General features: G+C 40.2%; 1 protein-coding gene across 1 annotated transcript in view; it reads right to left on the bottom strand.

Annotated features, from left to right (window-relative positions):
- LOC109951874 (calsyntenin-2-like) overlaps positions 1-25,162 on the bottom strand; it is a 221,980-nt gene that overhangs the window by 134,334 nt on the left and 62,484 nt on the right. The window contains 1 exon segment of the mRNA XM_020586609.1: positions 1,314-1,436. Within this exon segment, the coding sequence (XP_020442265.1) occupies positions 1,314-1,436 (123 nt within the window).

The following is a 25,162-nucleotide window of genomic DNA, read 5'->3' as shown; positions in this document are numbered from 1 at the left end:
CTTAGATGTGCTGTAATTAAAACCTGGCTGACCTACTTGATGAGGTGTAATCGCTACCTGTGCACTGCCCTGCCACTCCACCCCAGCAATTAAGTGGAAGAAGGCTTGATTCTCTACAGCTAATTACTAGATAACTGTCGCTGCCTGGTTGGACACCACTGCTTTAAGAGCCAGAGAAAGGAGAGTGACTGGTGTGGTGTGTAAACGTTTGGTGGGGTAGCTCAAAGGTACACAGGGAGAGACGTGAGCAAGGCAGTGGAGAAATGAGAACTGATAGAGATAACAGGAGAAAGAGATGGAGACTGCAAAACAGAGCTGTGAGGTTATTGTTTTTGTTTATTAATAATTTATAGAGGACTCACTTCCTGCACCCTAACGTAAGAAATCCAGGGATACGTGGTCTGCCAGCTGTGTGCATGGCTGTGTGTGTACTTTTTCCAATGTGTGGCTGTCAGTCTATCAGGAGCCAGAGGACATACACTGGTCAACCAGCTACCCTCCATACTGTCTCATCATTCTCTCTCCTTTCCCTGTAGGGTAGCCATTACAGTGAGCCCCCTAAGGCCATGCCATAGCACTCGCGCACACACACACACACACACACACATGCACATGCACAGTACAGTAAAAAAGAAAAAAGTTTTGGTAAGCACACATGCACACTTCTACAAACACACACACAATCTCTCTCTATCTCCATCCATGCAGCCCAGCCTGAGGGTCCCTGTGAGTGGGCTCCAGTCCCATGTTGCAGCCCCATGCTAAAGCCTTGGCCACATTAACAGCCTGGTGGGAGATAGGTTGGCTGTGCTCACCAAAAGCATCCAGCTAAAGTCATCCCACAAGAACTGGCACATTTTAGATGAGCTGGAATGGTCACAAAGTGGGAAGAATCTAATCTGGTTTCTGTTATTTGTTTAGTTGTTGCAGTGTCCTCAGACACCATGGGGCTCATTTGGGCCAGTTTCCGGTCTAAATAAATTTGAAATATGAGTTCTGTATGTGATGTGTGCTCAGTGGGAATTAGTGGATTAAATGGTTGCAGCTCAGAGCCAGGTTAACACTAAGACAAAAAGCTACGATGCAGCAGTTATAGTACACGAAGCCCATTTAAGCCCCTTCACAGTGATATCACATGACAGCTTTATGTGATTTATAGCCCTAGTGAAAGTATATCCTACAGCTATGCTTCCCTGTGTGGATTAACACCTGAGTCATTGTTGACTGCTGTCATTTAATCTGAGTTAGCCTGCCTTTACCTCTGTTATGATCATTCTCCACTTGACAGCTATTAAGGTTGACAGTTACTATACCTGCGTAGGGGATAGGAGCATCTTTGTCCAGGGCCACCAGAGGAGGATCTAGCAGAACGATGTCAGTGTTTTCAGTAATCACCCCATGGTACGACGTCTCAATCCATGGCTTGTGTTTATTCACTGTGGAAACCAAAAGCAATGTGTCAGAGAAATACAGTACTTCTGCTGCAATGTACAACAGAACTGTCAATCTTAACATGCTGAAATATACAACTTTAATCTGAAAAACTATCCACAGGTAAATGATTTACTGTTGACATGTGTGCACAGAGAAATACAGCAGACATATACATATTTTATTCTGTTTCTGGCAAAGCTCCTCTAGCCTTAGTCTTTATAAAACAATCTCATTTTGCGTCTCTCTCCCTCTATCCCTTTTCTCTCCTTTGTTCTATTCTTCTTTCAAACATTCCCTACAGGTTTCAAGCCACGGTGCTATGCTTAATCAATGACCACCACTGCACTGCCAGCAGAAAACTGTATCCAAGGCCAAGTCAAAACAAAGTTCGCAAGCTGAGGGCTTGATTAAGGACCATGACTGTGTAACAGCTGATTTGATTGAAATTGCATTTAAATATATTTACATATTTGTGTATATTAAAAAAATAACCATTCAAATACTGTAGCACCATCTTTTTTTTTTTGCAATTTCTCCATAATGCCATTAAAAATGCATGGATCAAAATGATGACCCAGGTCACCACCAAAATCTTTTGGATTGTTTCACCCTAGGGGTTTCCTGATAGACTAGTGGTTAGGGCTGTGGCCAGGGTTCGAGTCAGGGTTGCGTCAGAAAAGGCATCCGGCATAAAACACATGCCAAATGTCAACATGCGAATTGTCCGTGTGACAAATGGGAAAAAAATGAAAGTGACATTCATTCAGCCTACCTCTCCAAAATAGTTTTTTAAAAAATTTGCTTTATCTATTTTCAGAATCCATTCATTACTCTGAGTTATGAACAAACTAACAAACACCAATAAAAGCATAACCTCCTTCGTGGTAATAACGAGTGGTGCTGACAGTGAAGATTGTTTTCATTTAATAGCGATGGGAGTCTGTTAGAAAAAGGTGGGAACCACTGTTCTAAAATACATGTGTGCTGACCTTTTAAGGTTTCCCTTGTCTTAGATTTAACAAAAGCAATGTATTGTAACCATATAAAATGCATGTAAAGATACTGTGAGTAGGATAATGCACCTAACTTGACAGTTTTTTTTATTATATTTTTGAGGACTCTGCGTAGCAACAAGTTAGTAAGACCTGGGGAAAACATGCTAACACTACAGGGAAATATTCATATTCATGACTGTCAGCCAGGAAAACATGGCTAATGGCCCTGATACAGTCAGAGGAGATCATTTGGGGCAAAGAGATGGGAACACAGTCTATTAAGATAGTATAAATATGGATGAGTTTTCTAAAACAGTGAGCAGTAAAATGATTCATGATTTCAGGTTTAAATGCCAACCCATGTCATTTTGAGTATGAATGGCTTGCTGAAGCTGCTGTACAGAAATTTCCTGGAAAACAAGGTCATCCCTGCAAAAGCTATAGCTAAAACAAACCTGTCAAAAAAGGATCTCTGGGGAGTATTTTGTGGAACATACTCCGATAGCCTACAGACAGAGAGAACAATTAGCACACCAATATCTATCTGAGATCTACATCTGGAACAAAATAAAAGTATTTCTACAAAACCTAATCCTTCAGCCAGAGCACTGGGGGTGTGGTATCATAAAGAAAAAAGACAGGAAGCAAGAAATTTGAAAGCAAATAATAAAGATAATCTCCTGCTCCGATTTGGTACAAGCTCACAACTTTAATAAATGTGTAAAACAGGGTAAAACACCAATGCGTGACAGCTAATGAGGAGTCTGGAGAATTGAAGGGACTTGTCCCTAACTTCACATCGAGTCACCTCACAGCTTAGGTACCATATGACCTTTAAATCCCTGATCCTCTGGTGTGTGCTGCTCACGGCGACTCCTTAGCCACCTGAATGTTCTCTTATCAGCAATACCAAATTTTCTATTATGAGAGCACAAAGTGATCTAGCCACAATGCCCAGAGAGCATTAAAAACTTGAGGCTCTCTCTCATCACAAGATACACAGCACATAGAATGATAGAGGCAGACAAGTGATCATCACCAGTACACAAGATCGAGTGCTCTTGTCCATGCGCCAGTGGGGCCTGGCTGCGATGCCGTTGCGAGTTAATGACATCTCAAAGCCTCGCTGGTCTCCGTGTGTGTGGGATCAAATGGTTTTTCATTAGGAGTGATGAGGACATTAAAGGAGCGTTCGCCTCCTGTAATCGTTGCAGTATCTCGACGGGGTTTCATGTCATCACAGCTCCACCCATGATCCACAGATGCAGTACATCCAGTCACCGGTGAGCAATACAATACCGATGCCATCTTAATAGAACCATGTTTTTGTATTGACAGCTTGAGGCATGCCCCTGAGTGATTATCACAAGGCGGATGGATATGCTCCTCTCATCTTGCAAATAATGCAGGCTATCAGATGTAGAAGAGGGGTGGAGAAATGAATGAGCAAGGCCATCAGCTCCAGAGATTCCCAGGTGACCTGAACCTGGCGAGCGCTAATGCCTTGACACTAAGTGATTAGCTACAAACTCCTACACAGCAACTTGAAACAAAACTAAACAAAGTTAATCCTCTAACCGATGTGAAGGGCACATAACACCCAGGACATCCAAATTTGTCTGCATCATTTCACTCCGTAGGCAGAGGTAATTTTCAGATTTGCTCTTTTCACTAAAAGTCTTCAAACCTTTATGTAGTAACAACACACACCACTGAAAAGATTTGTCCTTTTGACACTTGGATTGAACTGTGCAGTGTTCATCTACGACTCAGCCTTCAGGCTTCAGACAGCCTCTAATAGGATGTGTACTTAAAAAAAAATCATCACACACATATACACACCTGGAAAAATGCCAGAGGTGCACTCCAAGTGACCCCAATTTTTAAAACTAAACACGCTCATTGGCTACTACAAACAAACAGTAATGGCTTGTGATAACCTCTCTTTGTTAATGGAAGGAGGTCGATTTGCCAGCATCTTATTAAACCTTGTGCTTGTTTGGCTGAACATGACTAGCCAAGAATCAAACGCTATTTTTTGATTCATGTGTTAGCAAGCAGAGGAAATCGCTCATGGAGATTGTTGGGTTTACTTATTTAGACCAGAACTGGGAATCAAACATTGTGACCTTTCCACTGTGTCACACAGGGAAAAGGCAGTGGGGTAAATTCTGTTAACTGACTTCAAGGTGGACTAGACAACATTCTTATACTTTATTTCTTTCAGTTAAAGCAACTGCAATTCCACCTTGCACTGCCTTCAGCTATTCTGTATTGTCAGATTCTGGAATATTAGATATGCAGCAACTAAACTAGTAAATTGCACTCACTAATAACCACTCTTTTAATTTTGTCTTTTCATAAATGAGTCGAGTTAAAGGTCACTGAATGATTTTTGATCTTCAAATCAATTTAATTACAGAGGTTGACAGATACAGTTTCCCAACCTGAACAGGCTAATATATTCAGCTGGTATGACAGTTGAAAGGTGAATGCTGGAGCTCAGCTGCCCTTTACTGTTGGCTGCCGGTCAGCAAGACTGTCTCCCTCCGCCATTTCGCTGCCAATTAAACCAGGAGTCTTGGATTTGACTTGAGGTTTTGAGCATGGCAGAGGCGCTCTAACGGCTGATTAATCTCTGACCAGGTGACGGTGTGCCACTGTAAATGTGCTGGCAGATGCCACCTCTTAACAGGCAGGTACTGCAATCTGAACAGGCCCCCGGGGGACAGGGGAGAAAGAAAAACAGTTGTAATTAAAAATAAATTTGTAGGAAATTAAACTCTGATTGATAAGGTCAACAAAAGGGGATGTGATGAATACATCATCATAATGAAAAGTAAATGTAGCTGAGACAGCCATTACTCCGATCAAAAGGCAATTACAGCTACATGGCAGTTGGGAGCTCTTGCCAGCTCGGAGAGGCTCAGAGATGTCCATCACTGGGTCACTGCGAATTATAGAGAAACATCCCTGCTCTACCAACATTGAGGGATGTGCCTCGGTTTGCTTTTTCTTTCCCCTCAACGACTTCATCTTTGCAGTGATCCGTGTTTTCTTTGAACCTTGGAGATCTTTTTCAGGCTTTAATCTTCTTTGCACTGGCTTCCTGCTTCACATAGCAAGCTGACAGGAACCATCTGCCGTGAGAGGACTTTATTAAATATAAAAGCTTCTAAGTAGATTTCTCGGTTAGATAGACTGAGTCCTCAAATTCCTAACACTGATTTTGACTTGAGCTCAGTTACAGCAGACTAAGGGGTAACACATGTACTGCTCGTTCATTGAATGTATTAGCTGAACTTCATGGATATTAAAGGTGTACTCTAATGTTTTAGTGTAGCACTTCCATCGAGTTGGGGGATTCACAAGAGACCCATTAAAAACAAAGGGATGGTCAAAAATAGAAGCTGAAATATCCAGCCGTTTGGTCACTTGTATGGGTGATTTTAAAAAGCACCACAGTACACAACTAGTCACAGACTGAATATATGCCTCTTGACAAGTCAACTTTTTTTAAACTAAAAAAATCATCAGGGTGCCCTTTTGATAATTATTCTCTTGTTTTACTGAAATAATGTTGATTGGTAATTGATTCCATTGAACAGAGCAAATTTTCTCAAGCAATACTTTTGCTAAAATATACATCGCATGATTGACAGACTGACTTTTGACAGATTCAGTTGCCTAACTGCATGACACCGTATTGTCTTCACCAGGTTGTCAGCGTATCCGTCTGTTACACAGAAAGGGAAATGTGTAAATCAGTATGCATACATAGCACTTTAACATTTTCTTGCTAGTGTAATCAAAAATGAATTGAGCACAAAAATGTACAGCACAGTAAAGCCACCACATGCACCATGACACCGCTGTAGTTAAAATGGTACGCTTTTGTGATCATTTACAAACACACCTAATATCAGTTTCGCCTGAGTTTTTTTTTACGCTGAAGCAGCATCAACAATGTTACAGTAAACCAGACCTGCAAATAAATATACTGGGATCCTCTGAATAGGGGTTCAACAGGTTTGTATCACATCTTCTGTTTCCCAGTTCAAACTACACAATATGACCAGGAATTATAAAAAAATAAGTATTTAATAAAATGAAAGGAACACATGCACATTTCTGAACAAAGCATAGGCTGTATGCAACAGTGGTTTTCCCTTGTGGTTCAGTCCCTCCCACTTAATACGCAAAGAAAAGATGTGAGGAACGAAAAAACTGAGGGGACATCTTAGAGACACGAAATGTTCTTTTCTGTTCTTTCGTCTAGTCACCAACTGATTTCTGATAAAACTGCGTGCTGGTCCATGAAAAACTTCATCGAAGGATGGTCTCTTGTATCCTCGCTCGCGTCTCCTCCAGGCGACGACCTCATTCCTTGATCCTTGCTCCTCAAAGCAGGAATAAGAGCTTTGGGATGTCCTTCAAGATAGCAGATCAGAACAACTTCTGGGTCAAGTGTGACCAAGGAGTGAGAAGCGATCAGTTAAGGGAATTAAGATGTGCTCAATATTTGCAGTGGTAAATGCAACAAGGGAACCACAGTGAAGCTCGAGCTCCAGTAACTGCCAAAGCTTAACTACTAAATGAAGAGGGATTTTTGTGTTTGGATAGAGTACAAACAAGTTCATTACTCAGAGCATACAGCAAAGTAAGTTGTGTTCCTGCCAAATCACCTGGGTCACACTGAGGCGGTCCCCCCACAGGCTCTCAGACCCTAACACCCTGACCCCTGCTGTGCTCAATACAGAGCTTCTTCCGCTGTCCTCTCATCTCAGAACAGTGTCTGAGCAGCTTTGTAGTGGAAACTAAACCTCATGTCTGACTCGATGACGTAAATGAAAATCATGACTTGGCCTAGAAATAATTCACCTGTTGCTGCTGGATTGGCCTTTTGTAGCTGTTTTGTCTGGGTTTAGTTTCTTGAGATTACGGCTTTATCTCCTCCCCTGCCGGTGGGTGGGGGGTAAGGCACAATCACAATGTGTCTTTTATTAAGCTTTGTTGAAAGTGGAATAACCTAACAATTCAGAGGTTGCCCTGCATAGCCCTAGCTGTATTGTGTGAATGTGCAAGTGTGTAAAATGTAGCATAAGCCTGTGCATGTGGGTTTGTGTACGTGTGCATGCTGCTTTCATGCCCCCTGGCAGGTTGTGCATTTTGGTGATGATCTCAATGCCTGGTGCCTGATGTGTGCAAATTTGTGTGTGTTTTAGTGCTCAGCAAGGCGGTGGGGAAGGTTCAGTGGTTGTCTGGAGAGCACAGCAGTGTAGCAGCAGGGTCCCACAGCCTCTGAGCCTAATAAACCCAAAGCAATGAGTACAGAGCTGCCCTGTGAAACCACCCAACAAGCAGTCTGACCACAAGAAGCAAATCATACAAACAGACAAGCTCAGAGGTTGTTGACAAGAACAAATACATGTGTACATTTATGGCTCTGCACTACTCATATGGAAAGAAAACACAGAGGCGGTGAGTGCCGCCACACATATTGAAGTCCAGCTTTGTTGGGACCTAGGAGAACAATGGTGTTGTTTTGACATTTCTCTCCCTTCTACCCCTCAACATTGTCCCTGCAGCAAAATGATAGAATCCTGCAAAGGTCAGGCTTTTATCATGAGCTTGTTTTCCATCTACTTTGGCTGAAGTGCAAAATGCAACCTCTAGAGTCTGAATACAATAGCAAAAGGGGCTGGAGAAAGAGAGGAGAAGGAAAAAGGCACTATACAAATTGTATGAGTTTGTCCCCGGTTGCCTTAAGTGACTGTGCAGCAGAGTTATAATATGTGTTGCTTTACTTTCAGATGGGGTCTTATTAACCTGCAGAGATATGAAAATGGTTCACTACAGAGTGAATTTGGTGCAAAGATGTAGGAGTTATGCATCCAGGTACACAGCAAAAAATAAATAAAAAAATATTCAGAAAAACAAAAACAGCAACCTAAAAGCATCTATCAAAATGACTGAGTGGATGTATAGAAGCTAAAAATGCACTACTGATGCCATTACCCCCTAGCTATCATGACCCCTCTTTATCAAATGGCTTCACAGTCACCAGTGTTCTCTCTGTGTGTCACTTGAAAACCCTTATCCTGCTCCATTATTGCATGTGCATTTTGAGATATGGCATTTACAGCTTCCTGGTTTGCATCGCTTTTCTTCACACATGCACACTGCATGTCGAGATACACCTACACAACAAACTACTGACAGGGGTCAGCAGTCACTGGAATCAAAAATGGTGGATATGTACAGAGAGATAATGATGGAAAAGCTATTGAGAATGCATCACACGGCAAATTGCATGATGGTCTGTTTACCTCCCAATATTTGGAACAAGTTCATACAGTACAGTCCTAACTCCATTTAGGACCAGGTTAGTTGATGACCCATAGCAGTTCAGTTAAAAACTGAGCACAGGTAACTGCAAAACCCTGTGGCACTTCATGTGTTCATAACAGCAAACACTCCAACCATCTCCTACTTGATGCCACTTTAAGGCAACACGTTTGCTGGGAACAGTTTCAGTTTGGCTAAAGCAAGTTCAGCCACAGTTGTTGACATTTTTGTTGCTTTGGCTCAGTCCAGGAAGATGATTCTTAATCCTAGGTAAGACTGTAACTTTTCCAACTGTGAAAACTGCATTCACTGTGGCCGACTCCAGACCTAGTTAAAGAGGAACTTCATCCAGTCTAATACTGCTTGAAACCACTAGTAGTGATGTAATGCTTTTTTTCCCAACATGTGCACCACTGAAGTACAATAGAGGGTATTAAATAAAATGGTGCTATCTGTGCACGTTTAGACTCAAAGGCATGCTAAGCTCTTGTTGCTCTGCTGATGTTTCCCAAGATCACAGGCGCATATGCAACATTTCACATAACAGAGAAAACACAGTACTTGCTGCATGTAACTTCTTACAACTTTTATCAGCTACAATGATATTAAAGAAAAAGGGCAGAATTGAACCAGATGGGACACTGCAGTTATGTACACGTCCAACCACTGCCCTTTTAATTCTTTTGCTTTTAAGTCTTCTGAAGATTTGAAACATTCAGTGGCAGTGTGATGTAATTTTTTTTAAATTGGTATTTTTCTCTCTCTCTCTCTCTCTCTCTGTCATTCTTTTGCACAAACCACAAATTAAATCAGGTTGTTGTTAGCATACAGTATGTATCGAAACAGAACTGAAGATGTAGAAATTATTGAAAATAAAATGTCACAGTTAAACACCCCTGCTGATTCAAACCACTTCTACCCTCTCTTGCTGCTCAGCCTCTTATGTGTAGATGGCCTGAAGTGTGCGCTGTGTGGGTGTTAGTGAACAAAGAGTCAGTGTAAGAGAAGTTCTCAGGTCTTCTTCATCCCTGCAGAATCTGGGTCTGGCCAGTTTATGTGACGCCTCAGGCCAGCGGTGAAACAGGGGGCTGAAAATACATTGAGCAAATAAAAATACCTGCAGTGTAATCCTTTTAGAATAGCTGGGCTTTGGAAGTGAAGGCCATCATCTTACGGAACATGAGCTGCTCTGTGCACACTAATCTGGTTAAAGAAATGTGTGTACATGGCTGCTACTGTGATGTCAGGAAGCAGCATCACAACACCTACAGCTGAATGACCTTGGGAACAATTTGCCCTTGCCCTTATGTTTTTAGATAAATTTAAGTCGAGTCAAATTTATTTACCTAGCTGAATGTACAAATTTAACACAATGGGCTTTACAATCAAATAGCATACAACACCCTCTGCCCTTAGATGAGGAAATACTCCCCACTCCAAAAAAAAAAAGAAAACCCTTTAATGGGAACAAAATGGAAGGAGCAACAAAGGAGAGATCCTTTTTCAAGGATGGACAGACATGCAATAGGTGTTGTGTACAGAATACATAGCAGATTTACAGTATGGACAATCAGAGTGACAAAATTGTAGATTTTAAACACAGATTTTGCCACTGTTATCTGTCTTCTTCCTTTTTGCCTACTGATTATTTGTTCCTTTCAGTCTCTCCTCCAAACCCTTTCATCACTCAAATATATCCACTCTGGCCAGTCACCCTTTTCATCTCAGTTGCTTATATATCATGGACACATGCTCCGATTTCCTCCTACACACAGTTTTCCACAGTACTTAGTCCCTAGTGCTGTTAAGAGTGTGTCCGTATTCCTCCTGTCAGTCTATTCCTCTGTCTCACTTATATCACCCTATAAAATCAAAGGCAAGTGGGGAAGGAGATGTGATGAGGGGAAGAGTGTATCCACTAGGACTTTCTTTAGATCTGTGCTAAACAGACATGGACATGCATGCACACAACATAACTATTTCATATCAACCAAGAGCACCCAGACAGGGCAAGAGTACCTCTGCCAAGGCACATCTGCTCATGCAAATGGTTCCACTGTGAAAATTAGATCCAGAACAACAACATGTGTCGTAAAATCTTTGATCCGGATCTGATATGGATCATCTTTTACGCTATGATAGGCAGGTATACTGTGCATCTTACCTGAACATTTCAGAGTTCTGTCTTCATTATAGGCCAAGTTATGGCAGAAAATATGCATTAAATGGGGTTTTCAATGTTAACTTTAAATGGCCATCACATCCAGAATCCAGATCAGATCCAGAAGAAAACTGGTCTTGTGATAGACACTGCCACCATAAATATATCATTTCTGAGCTCCCCTAATGCCACTTATTCCCCAGAATAAAGAATTCAGAGGAAAGTAGGGGGAAGAAAGAAAGAAAGTGAGGGTAAGGAGGACTGGGAGATTATAGTTGGAGTGCCAGCATGATGGCGTGAGCACACAAAAAACACAGAGGTAATCAATCTGTACTGTTACCTCAAAGGTGAGAACAATGTTTGGGGAGACTGCTCCAACGCTCACCCGCTGAGTGACAAAAACAAGGAAACAAACGTCCTCTATATGTCCTTAGGAGATTTTTCAACAGCCTGACATCTTTTATGTATTGTCACTGGAGCTGGTGATAATAAAAATACAGCTAATGAATATGTAGCTTCTCACCTGAACTAACAAAATAACCTCACAAACCAGACAAAACAAACTTCAGTGTGAAGCACAGGTATTCATTTGCATATATAGTAAAAAAAAAAAAAATCTACTATTTTTGAAGAACAAATTTTCACCCTTAGGCAAGGAAACATCGTCTGAAATGTGGTGGCACAATAAAGTTTTCTGATTGAAAAAAGCAGAGATCCTTGTATTTTCTCTAAAATCAAGATGAGCACATATTCAGCAACCAAAGTCTCCGTATTCAAAGCAGCAAAATCAGTTAAAAAATATATTAATGCTTTGTATAACAATATTGGCTATTAGTATTAAACATCTGCTTTCTGTGCCACTGACTTACTGTAACATGCATATGTTTGTTTCTTATTTTCAGCGTAAAGTCAGCAGAGAAAAGTCAGTGGCCTTTATGTAATTAGGTAGCTTTAAATAAAGTTTGCTATAAAAACAAGGACCTATTGCATAGATTAGGTAATACAGAAGATGAAGACACAACTAGTGCCAGAAATCAGAAGACATACTACAATGTTAAGGTTAGGAGACCTTTGTTTTTATGGTCCCGATAATAAACATGTTATCAGCTAAGGAATGATTTTGGTCATGCTAAAAACATACATATACATTGGCTTCCATATTTTGTTGACCAATCCATCCTTCACAACCTGTATTTATCTCATTTTAATAATGTTTTATCTTTGTTTTGTCTTAACTGATTTTGTTCTGGTTTTAAACTTATTGTTTTTGATGCTGTTACCGTTTCTCTTTGCCAATGTAAAGCACTTTGAATTGCATCTGTGTATGAAATGTACTATATAAGAGATTGTTGTGGACTTCATGAGAAAACGTCTAAAGCCAGCAAGATCACTAGCACCCCTCTGCCCTCCCTTATGGACATTTTTAAGACCTGCCTCACTCGCAGAGCTATCAGCATTACTGATGACACCTCCCACCCCGCACACTCCAACTTCAGACTCCTGCCTTCATGGAGAAGGTATCGGAGTCTTCAGGCCCACTCCACCAGACTTACAAACAGCTTCATCCACCAGGCTGTGAGGATGCTGAACACTGTCCATTACCTCCCCCTCTGCCCCTGGACCGTAACCCACCACAGAACATAAAAAGATATAAAAAGAGTACCCCTGCTGTTTGCACAAACTCAATACATTCCCCTTTTTGTTATATTACAGGTAAATCTGCTGCTGACAGTTTTTACCGTCATATCTGCTGCTGTCATTTGCACTGCTGTCCATGTGCATCTCAATCTCACAACCATCTGACAATCTTCATGTAATTTACACTACTGTCACTGATTATACATGGTTTGAGTCATAGCCTATTAGGTTGTACCATTTAGTTTTATCCTAATCACTTTGACTTAGTTTTCTTATTTTTACTCAATTTTTATTCTATTTTTAGTTTCCTAAATGGTATGGCATTCAATACTAGGTGAGAGATGGTATTTCAATTTTCTGTATGTCCTGCACATATAGTAAATTGACAAAAAAAATCTTTGATCTTGATAAATAAAGCTGCCTTGCCTTTCTTAAGTTGAAGTTACCACTTGTGTAATGTTATGTGACTTCCTCCATGTCTGTGTAATACGCTCATTCTTACAGACGGTATGTCACTTTGCAGTCCTGTACATTCACTGAAATGGCTTCTTCTTTTTTGGGAGGACAGTCTCAAACATGGTCCTAAATAATAACATCAACACGAGCCTCCTGACAAAAATATTCTACTAAAATCAGCACCTAAACAGATCCACGTTTCCGTTACAACCTCTACATCACAATACACATCATGTACAGTATGTTAGTGTCATAATAACTAAGTGAAGGGATGTAGTACCTCACAATGTGCACCCACTTTAAATATCAAGAAAAAAAATCAGGCTCATCCATCATTAGCCTTTTACATCTTTGTAATTGTTTTTTGTAATAGTTAATAAGAAGTGACATTCAGCTGCTCTGGAGAGGTGTAACATTGTAACCGAATTGTGTAAATCAACCACTGTTTACCGAATTATAGCTTAGCCCTACACTCTTTTAAACTAAACTACATTAGAACTTCACACACACACACACACACACACACACACACACACACACACCCTGAGGCAACAGCTTGCTGAGTTGGAGATCAGGCCTAAGCTAATCACTGGCTGTGCAAAAAGCTGTAGCTAAATTCCATTTTCATTTGGCTCATTAATTATGATGAAGCCCTGATGATTCATGGCAGCCAGCAAAACAATAAAAGTGGCCATAGACAAAACTATAAATAACTTGTCTCAAGTCAAAGAAAATGGACAAACAAGCAAAAATTATGGCCTATGTAGCAGCTCTGTGTAGTACAGTGCTACATTCTTTCTCATCTTGCATCACGCTGTAATGAATCTTTAAAACCAAAGCGTTTCACCTGTCCAGCACCAAGTTTGGTTGTTGAAAATGAAGAGCTGCTGAGCATGGCCATGAAGCCCTGACTATAAACTGTGAGTACAGATAGGCCTGGAAGGCAGTGATGCACATAAAAAGGAAAAAAAAAAGCTTCAAATATGTTTTAACCTCTACCATAATCTGAGAAATATGGAGCCGATCGCAAGGGTCTCACACTCACACACACAAAAAACAAACAGGTATAAATAAACACTGAAGCAGAAGCCGGTTGGGCCTGGCTGTTGGATATGCTCCGGGCATATCTGACATACTGACAGATACTTCCTTATCTGTAGGAGATGAAGGCAGGAGGAGAGTTATCACCTCCCAGAGTAATGATCAAGGAGATACACATAAAGGCACGGGAACAGTTGTACATACGTCACTGCATCTTTTCATGGTGTTATGTGTAAAGCTGTAAAATGGCACTTCAGCATTTCAGAAAGTTGATTGGAGCTCTGGCAAAAAAGAAAGACAACAATAAGCACAATAGCAGACACTCAGCACACATCTACAGTCCCCACTTAAACTCTAGAGAGCACACTTTATGTCCAACAGAAATTTCAGACCAAAAACTATTGTGCCATTCCTCCCACTGACCAGCACTCTTCATGTTATGTTCTACTGCACTCTGGGTCCAATCTGCTGTGTTTGGTACTTGCACAAGTGCTAAAGCAATCAGTTATTTAGGTAATAAAAAGTGTGTTTGTGTATTACAATATCCTCTCAACTTCTTTTTAACCCAGCCAAAGTTCAAGTGGCTGTTTTTATTACCCTGAAGACAATGAGAGCAAGGGGGAGAAAAAAAACACATTGTTTATCGCAGATAATTTGATGAAAGGTTGTTTTGTGCAGGGAATTAATTCAGGTAGAAATACACATGGGGGTTCACAGGATTAAGCCTGGAATCTGTTTCTGGTGTATTGTACTGTAGGCGTTCTGAAAAAGCACCTGCCTTTGAATACAATGTAAAACAAGCTTCCACCATTTCACAGCACTGAGGTAAAATCATGTTAGCTGAGTGCAGCCACATTATCCCTCTGACCCCTCCATTTGTGTCTTATTTAGTCTTGAGATTTGTGTTGTTGTTTTTTTAACCACTGGAGACACACAGATGAGGAGCAGTATAAAATATTTAAAACTACTACCATCAGCACCTACAGCCATTAAGATGAAGGAAGTGACAACTTCCAGCAATGAACTGGAGACGACCTTGGTGGGTTCATTCACTGGCTGTCTGACACGATCTCTCTGGGGAATACCGAATCTCCAGGAGCTACTAAAAATGCACCCAGCACATAAATACAATAAAACACACACACACAGCCAAACAATTAACAATACATATGCATGCACATAATTGTGTTCCAATGTTAAAGCATTATTATCTGGAAAATGCAACACATTTCCATCAGTCAGTCCTTTACACAAATACACAGCAAGGCACTAAAGCTATCACTAACTGCAGACAATGGGCTGCAAGTACAGATGGATGACAAACTAAAGATAAAACCAAGTGTCTTAGTAAGATGTTCGGCCCCCGCGTCACACCACACAGCTCAATGTGCCTTGGCACTGATTCTACAAGCATCTGATCTCTACTGGAGGGATGAGTACCGATTTTCCAAAAGATCCATCCTCATTTGGTGTTTTGATGATGGTGGTGGAGACGCTGGCTAACACGTTGGTCCATAATCCCCCATACATGCTCAACAATATGTCACATAGGCTATAGTTAACTGATACAGAAGTTATTACAACAGGGATTTCAGATAGAAAGTGACTCCGAGGGTTTACGTCACAGCACACAGTGGTCAAAGTTCAATCTAGGTTTGCTCAGCGCAGCAACCAAATTATCGTGGCTTGGCGCAAGCCACTGAAAGTAATTGGTTTCACAGCGTAGTGGTGCCATTGTCGCATTCTGCGTGAAAGCCTCATTAGCCTATTGTATTTTTAATAAAATGTAAAATTTGCACATTGTAACAGCTGGACGTCTATTTTTGGATGACTTGCTGATTCCAGTAGCCATTAAGTGGAAATGGTAATATCAGCTTTATTAGTCAGTCATTATAACGATGATGAAATTAGAAAGATGAGAGGGGCACGACTTGAATGATCAGCTGGTTGCACCTGTGATGATATATGAAGAACAGATGTATTTTATCAGAATTGATAGGCATTTTTGAAGATTTGTTCCCACTTTGACGTCTTTTTTTTCCCCTATAGATCAGTGTCAGAAACTCAGAGGGATACACTATTGGGAAAAAAAGAAAACTCGGTCCATTTACAAATTCACAAAGTTTCACTCAGTGTTGTTTTTTTGTTAGTTTCTCTGTTTTCTTTATTTCTTTCTGTTCTTTTTTTGTCTGGAGTCTGAATTAGGTCTTTGCTATTCATTATACTCCCAGGTTATACAAAAGGAATCGGCTGTGATAAAGTATGAACTCTGCCGTCCCATTACGGCTCTCCTAGCTGCAATCCAAATGGCATTGATTTGAATGGCTTCCCTTTGGGTTACACCCATCTCAACCTGGTTCCAATTATTTTGCCAAGGCAATGACAGGTCAGCAAAAGCAATTACATCCCAATGGCTTTAGGGAGTTATTTTCTACACAGAAAAAAGGAGTAATTTAATTTAAATAGCTTTGATTATTGAAAAGTTCTTAAGTGCCATTTAGAACAGTTTAAATGTTTTATAATTTTATGTCTAATCACTTCATTCTGAGGAAATCCTGAAACTATTCACCTCATAGTCAATAAAACCTAATCAAGAAGAAAAGATGAATAGTAAATAATTTTAAGTAAGAACTCCTTAAAGGGAACAAACACTAAACACTGGATGAATCTGCACACACACACACACACACACACACACAGACACAGGAAAAAATTCAAACTGAACACCAAGAAGATTGCATCTGTCTTGCGGCACAGCAGACACACCTCATGTTATTCAGCACTGCACAGGCTTCCAGATTCGGCTGACAGAGTGCTGAGAACATAGAGTATGTAGTACTTAAAAAAACCTAATATCTGGTAACCAACTGTAGAATGCCTGTGTTGTCAAGCATGTGATAAATTGAACCGAATACCACAAGAGAAAGGAAACCTATTGGGGCTATAATCAGCCCAAATGTTATTTGGTTATGAAAAATGGCTTTAATCTAGAGCCAGAGTCTACATAATGGAGCACAGCCATGCGTGGCATGAAGCTTTGGTTTGGTGAGGCTACCACCTGACACTGGCCATTTGCTAGCATGGTGCTGAGGAAGATGATGCTAAGCTGAAATAATTAAAGGATAGGTTCCCAATTTGTCAAGTCTATCTTAAAACCATAGTCAGGTGTTCATATGCATTTTCCAACTGGTTGCTCATTCCTCCTGTTCAAATGTAAAATATACTCTTATGTGTACTAAGATTATACTTTAGCAGCCTGAGTCAGACCAATTAAGGGGATATACAGTATTCTCCAGCATTTTAAGTAGAAAATTCCCTTTTTTTGGCACCATCTTCCCCCTTGACAAGAAAACACTGCTGTAAGAAACACAGAGAAGCAGCCTCATTTTAGCTACATTTTTGCACAAAAGGAAGGCTGTGAATTTTGTGTATTCCATCACTGGGACTGAAAGTGCTTTAGGGAGGCCTGTGTAAACAGTTTCCATGTAGATATTGGTGCCTGCAACTTGTCCTTTATGCTTTTTCTAAAAAGAGCATTAGGCCCTTAGCAACTACATTTCAACCCATGAAGTAAACTGCACACATCACTGTATGACATTCTTATTATCCTGCTCTGACCTAACCAGGAACTTCAATATAAACCTCTGGGTGACCCCCATAACAGTGTTTACAGTCACCCCTATAATGAGAGATGGGCAGGATAGCCCACGCTCATGACCTTTTTGGAAATAAAAGAGTCCCTTGGCCTCGCAGTAGCGTCTTTGTACACGGCAATAAAATGACATAATCCATTCTACTGGCTGCTCTGCAACCATTTTTACAACTAGTGTCATAACAGTTCAAGAGCTATATCTCTGGCCCATGCTTGACACATCTACTCCTGTGTATGGCATGCAGAACGGTGTCCGTCAATATTCCAGGTGAACTCAGGTCCCTATGAATATCTGAGTTCCTCACAGACTTGTCACCAAGTGCAGAGTTAAGATGCTGGCTGCAGTTCAAAGGCCTCTTAGCATCAAAAGGAATACAGGGCCGAAGCAATTTCAAAGGAGAAGGGAGAGACAAAGCAACGACAGGTTGCAGATGGGGTAAGTTTCAGAAAGAGCCCTGTATGATTAGTAACAGGATGTCACAATAAACTGGCAACAGTCTTTTCCTATATATGCTTGTTGCTCATCCGTACATGAGCAAAATACACCTTACTGGCATCTGTTAAAGAGTTACCCAAAGTCAGCACAGTCACTTCTGAGTTTATTCAGTTGTTGGTATTCATCAGTCGTCTTTGAGCTGGAGCGCGGATCCGTAGTCTGAGCAGGTCATTCAGGTTAATGTGAATATGATGATCAAAGTAAGCTGGTGATTCCAGCTCAGCACTCCTCGTTTGTAAAACTGGATAAATATCAGCTAATGTGTTCATGGCTAGAGGCTAGCTGCACAGCCCAGTCATACTGGCATTGTGGTGCATCTACTTAAAAATGCACACACAAACACACAAAGTTGATTAGAGAAAGGTCAGTTTCCCCTTCTGTCTCCTCTACTGCCACATTCAGGCTGCAGGTAGGCTTTGTCTGTCCCCCTCTCTGTCTCAGACACACAAACATAGACACACAAACAGACATTTGTGAGGAATAACTCAAAATAAATCTAAATATCAAATCAGGCTGACAATAATTCACAAGTGTTGAAGCAGAAAGGTGTAAGAGATTGGCAAAGAGGCTTTGGTGGCTGTATATCAAAATCACACTTTTGGAGTTTTCTGTGTGTGTGTGTGTGTGTGTGTGTGTGTGTGTGTTAGGGGCAGTGATCTAGGTGTGAAAAAGATAAAAATCTATAGTTTCACTAATCGTTTTCAGACATGAACTCCAGACGTTATCAAGACTTGCCTTTTCACACATGTAGCACACAACAGGTGATAGTCTGTGTCAGATGTGTTCTCGCCTAGTGCAAATACTCCATTTGGTTTATGTGCGGGAGGCCTGCCTGAGTACAGTGCGCCGGAGGTGTGGTCATGTAGCCAATTTATAATTTGGTCATAAACAACCAAGTCTCTTACTTTGATGATTCTGGTGCTGGTTTTTAATGACAGAACTTCCTGGATCACATCTAGTCTTCTGTTAGATATTTTTGTTGGCATCTTCACTGTAAATGACCATTTTTCTTCACAACTGAATGTTTGTATTCTTCCAGTTTCACACCAGTCACATGACAGATCGCCATCAAAATGCCCACTAGCTCTGTGTGAAGACTCTGGACTATATATTCTCAAATTGGCTCACTCGGACCTTATGCAGACTTTGTACTAGAGAAGTTGGCAAAGTCAAATCTACTTAAGGTCCTAGTCAACTGATGCGGACATTTGCATTTTCACATACAGCTCCCCCAGGTAATGTCTAGAGAATTTCAGGGTTCCACTGCATGTCTGAAAAGGGCTAGTGTTTTCCTCCTCTTTGTGTTGCCATCCCACATTGTGTTGTGAGCAGCCATGAATGCTGTTCTGTCTGTGCTCATTCCATTTCAGCTATTTCTTAAAATGAGATAAAAGAAGAAAAAAACTGTCTTTCATTCTAGTTACCACCGAAATAAATATTTTATTGCCACAGACGATGAGACTCCAGTGAGGAACCAATGAGTTCAGGTAAAAAAAAGAGTGAGAAAGAGAACCACTCATCCATTTTTCATGGCAGCTTGCTACGGCTGAATCTGCCAGACCAGAAAGAGAAAGGTGAACAGGAGAAAGAGATGGAGCTTTTGCTCCCAATACAAGTTAATCCTCTCTTTATTGGTGTCCTCGTATGTTTACTAAGCTGCGTCTTCAAAGTTCATCTGCTTGTTGTAAATCAATCGTCAGCTGTCTGCTGACTTTGACCTCTGTTTTGACTACTTGAAATTCTAAGGAGCAATCACAGACCACCCAGAAGAGAGCTTGGTTGTTCAGCTGAACCACTGCCAGGAGCTGTGTAACATGCACACCATGTACAGTAGCATGTATATGCCGTCTATGTCAACATATATGAATTTTACACATACATTATACAATCTATTGAGCCTGTGGTGTCTAGCTGCTGTCAGTCAGGGTCTAACAGCAAACCTGATGGCACGTTTTGAGGGTTAGCAGGAAATCAGCCACTGGCAAGAGACTGCCGCATTAAAGCCAAAAAAAGTGAACAATAATCCAATGAACTCCTCATAACTGCTGTTTGTTAATTGTTTAAACTAATGTGATTACCTTGGTGGAGGACAGAGGACTTACAAAAAGAGAGTATCTGATTAAAAAAAAATTGTATTTTATCATTTAGAATTATCTTGTTATCTTCCTTTCAGTGCTGTGCGTGTGTATGTGTGCGTCACTGGAAACCCTTTTAGATGATAATCTTTTCCCCCATGACTCACACATTTCCTGTGCTAGATTATGCTAATGCAGCATTTGAGCCATTAGCAGTCAATGAGAAAGAGACAGAAGGCCCAGTTTTTGTGAATCAGTGCTGCATGATGCACACAAGGGGGTATGTTTACTATGTTTTCATGGCCAGAAGTATGTAGTGCAGCTGAAGATTCTGTAATATCAAGGGGAACATATAGAGAGTAGAGGGTGTTTATGATTAGAGCATGGATTGAGTTGTACATTTCGGTCTGAACCCGACCCGTGCCTGAGAGAGTGGTGTTTATTCCCGAGCTGGACCCAACAAACCTATAGTATACAATTTCCAAACCTGACTAGCTCAACTCAATTCATCATTAAACAAAGCAGACATCTGACTGTACCTGCTAGACATTGGCATATTAGTTTTATCATTGTGAGCTTATTAGTAAGATGATGTTAGCAAAAGGTCTATCGCAATGCTATGTCTAACCAGCCTCACAGAGCTCTTATTACACTGGACTCCTAGTCTTTGTTGCACCAGCAGAGAAGTAAACTCTTCAGCCATAGTTTACTGAAGTGTAACTGGACATTGAAATATATGTGCATAACCGTGGTATTATAGTAAAGGTGAGTAATTATGTTGGCATCTGTTTAGTGGTTTTCTGTCACCAATTCTACAGCTGTGAAAGTACAGTTAGTTTGAGTCTCTGTGTTGACAGTCATGGAACCATGGACAGCTGCACAAAGCTGCAGAATTTGGTGTTCGCTCTCAGTGTGCTCAGAACTGCGCACACATTCACATTACAGCACGTTAGTGTTTATGTCAAAAATATGGCTTAATGCGGCTCTAATATAAAAAATACCAACACCCCAACCTGATTTACATGCAACACCCATTCCATTGTGACACTGCTCCCACTGAGCTGCTACTGTATGCCAGGTGCGCAGAGCACAGAAATACCAAATGGACAGGCAGGTGCATTTCAAGGTCACCAAAAAACCAACATGTCAGATCCACAGTCCTTGTGCAGCCACAAAACTGCAGCTCAGACATGTAAAGAGTATAAAAAGAGATGCATATGAATATGTGAGTTTATCTACTGTTTAAAGAGCTTTATCTGTTTATCTGTCCATGCACCCATAAACATGTATGCTGCCCTATCTGCCACCTTTGTATGTCCCTCATTGAGGATGAAAGAGTAGTTTAATTATCAGCTGGTTACACTTTAACATCTTCCCCTCATGCCTCCCTTCCTCCCCCCATGTCCTTTTTCTTCTCTCTTCCACCACTTTCCATATTACAAGGCCTCTTGCTCTTTATTAATGAGATACATTAAAATGGATGGATTACCCCCACTTCACCATCTATATTTCTTCTTTGGCATTTTAATGCATCACATATAGTAGTGTTAATTCACTTCCTGTTAGTGACTGTGTACATATTGTATGATGTCCTCTCCTTCATATTATTCAGGCATCAACCCTGCAATACCCACTCTGCACTACAGTACATACTGTATGATTCCCCGAGGAGTCTGAATACCAGTTAATCACTTGTTAATGGAAACAATTTGTGCGGAGGCTGGATGAATGGTACACTTTGTGGTTTAAGGTTTAGGTAGTGTGATTATTGCTGATGTTATTACCACAACACCATGAGACAAATTGAGCCACAGAAACACACAAAAGCAAAACAAGAGCCTTTACAGTACTTCAAAGGCACTTTCAGCTAGATCAGAACAATGATACAGAACAATTATCCCTTCGGTGTAATTGAATCACTCTACCCTGACAAGACTGTAACAACCTTGAAAGTTTCAAGCCATATACAGCAGTTTTCTAGCCTGTGTGATTCTGCGTTGGCACACACTGCAGTCAGATATCACCACAACTGATACTTTAACCTCCCATAATCCTTGAATACACACACATGGATACTTTAACCTCCCATAATCCTTGAACACACACACACACACACATTATTTTAGCGACATACGATGTTTTCTTAGCAAACTACCTTTTTCCTTGACATGCCTTTTATACTGCACAAGTATTTTTGTAAGCTTTGTTTTCATTGATGCAGGTGCTAAACCGGCTAGCAAGCAACCTTGGCACATCTGACTGTATGTACCTTAGACGAGATTGTAGGAGGGATTATACATGTTCTATTTGAAATTTTCTGTTATAGAACAGAAAAGTTAGTTGGGCGGTAGAGCATCAAGGATTTCTGAAAGTCACATAAATGCTAACTTGCCGGTTTTTGAAGATGGCGTGGGAGATACAGTGTTGTACAAAATACAGACTGTGCACAATGTTGTGACAGCTGAGAAAAAAGTTCCATATGCTGCAGTTTTGCTAGGAAGAAAAACATCATCTCATCTACTCATCTCATCTATATACTATCTCTGAATTTGGATAAAACTAAATTTATGGTATTTGGGAATCATAGACTAGATAAACTTCAATTGAAAATTGGGGGAGCTAATATAGAACGAGTATATGAAATTAAATTTCTAGGTGTCATAGTTGATGACAAATTCTCCTGGAAATCTCATATCAGATATGTTCAGCACAAAATAGCAAAAAACATATCGATATTGGCAAAGGTTAGATATATTTTGGACGGGAAAGCACTACGCATTTTGTATTCTTCATTGATTTTACCATACTTAGAGTATGGCGTTGAAAACTGGGGAAATACATACAAAAGCTCACTTCAACCATTGTATATATTACAAAAAAGAGCGATAAGAATTGTGCATAAGATGGGGTATAGGGAGCACACCAATGGAGCTTTCATACAGTCTAAATTGTTAAAATGTTTTGATTTAGTGGGATATAAGACTGCAGTGTTTATGTATAAAGCCAGGAACAATTTATTACCTGGTGGAATTCAAAAACTATTTAATGAAAGGGAAGGGGGATACAATTTAAGGGGTCAGTTAAATTATAAAATTCATGCTATACGTACAACCAAAAAAAGATTTTGTATTTCCATAAGTGGGGTAAAACTATGGAATAATTTAAGTGTGGACATAAAAAAACAGTAATAGAATTGATGAGTTTAAACATAAATATAAAGGTATGTATCAATCAAGATATATGCAAGAACAGATTTAATGATTAATTAGATGGAACATTGTGGGTGTGGTGTATGAATGTTAACACTTTGTAATAATTCTTTAGTATATTACTTGTGTGGTGTAGAAGATAATTATTTAAGAATGTAATTATGTAAGAATGTTAACATTCTGTTATAATTTTTTTAGTATATTACTTGTGTGGTGTAGAAGATAATTATTTATGTAGAGATACTGCTTGCAAACCAATGATGGTAAGATGATGTCATGGGGTAGGACTGGATAAGTCTGACTTCTTCCTACTCCATTCAAGCATGTACTAGGTATAAGCAAATTGATATTGGATTAGCATTTGTTGGATATGTGTAAAATTATGTGTGTTGACATATCAACTGTCTTTACATGCTTGAAAGAATAAATCAAATCAAATCAAATAAAATAAAATCTTTTTTCTCTCTCCGTTTGCGACAAGTCATTCTGCTTGCTTACCCCCTACTTCCCTTCTTGCCCATCCTGATCTTGAATATGTCTCTTTCTCAGTAGCAGTCCCACACTGTCAGCCAAATCCTGCCTATCTGTGGACCAAAAGTGGCTTTACTTGGCTGATCCTACTGATAAGAGACTGAATGCCTGCTGTCCACAAAGGAGGAGGGGAAATGGGGAAGAAAACAGGAGAATGAAAAAGAACAGAGAAAGTGAAAACAGAGAAGAATAACAATTACTGTTTCAGCGTTGTTTGTAAAAACCATGCATATGCATATATATATATATATATATATATTTACACACACACATACATTCTCGTGATCCTTAAAAGAGCCCCTGTTAGGCACTTGACTTGTCAGAAAAGGAGAATTATTTCATAAAAGGTCTTTTTACCCCAGTCATGGGCTGCTGATACTGTATCAGTGGAGAATGATAAATCATTTGCATTTACATCAAATGGTAATGAGGTAGAGGCAGTGTGGGGGGAAATGAAGGAGTGCTAAGGTCAAGTTGTACTTTGTAGAGGAGACACAAATTTCCTCTGGTGGAAGGAAAGGGACCCTGGAAAAAGTGGAGGTGGAGGACGGGGAAGACAGATCAAGAGAAACCATATGTAACTGCTGGCAGACGTTCTGCACTGGAGCAGATGTAGGACCCGAGTGAAGGCCATGCATGCAGCTGTAAGTCTTTCTTTGTCTGATGCACATGGGTGATTTGTGCAACAAATAATCATGCGCACAGCGAAGCAAAGTGATTGGTACAGGCATCCGGGGCAAGTTAATGGACTTGGGACAGATGGGAAAGAAGAGTCAAGGTTACACATACATGCAAACACTGATACAATTCTACACTAATGTAACTTGGTCTGAAAACACTGTTTACATGGTGAAAGTTTTACATTTGCACTTTAACACATCAAAAACAGTGGAAAACAACCTACAGTAAATATCCAGTCATTTCCCAATCTATCACCAGACAAGAATATTGATTCTGCAAGAATACATTATTTTTAATGTTGATGCTTTTAAATTTCTCTATTTTACCAATATCTGGAAACAATTTTTCCAATATACTTATGTTGAGGTTATAGATAAAAGTTGTGGTCCTGGCAAATACACTATTGTTAATGTACGGTCAGCGTTGGCCAGTTAAAACATTAGGG

The sequence above is a fragment of the Monopterus albus genome, unplaced genomic scaffold, assembly GCF_001952655.1.
Source record: "Monopterus albus unplaced genomic scaffold, M_albus_1.0 scaffold8.1, whole genome shotgun sequence".
Lineage (NCBI taxonomy): Eukaryota > Metazoa > Chordata > Actinopteri > Synbranchiformes > Synbranchidae > Monopterus > Monopterus albus.
This window is presented reverse-complemented; position numbering and strand designations above follow the sequence as displayed.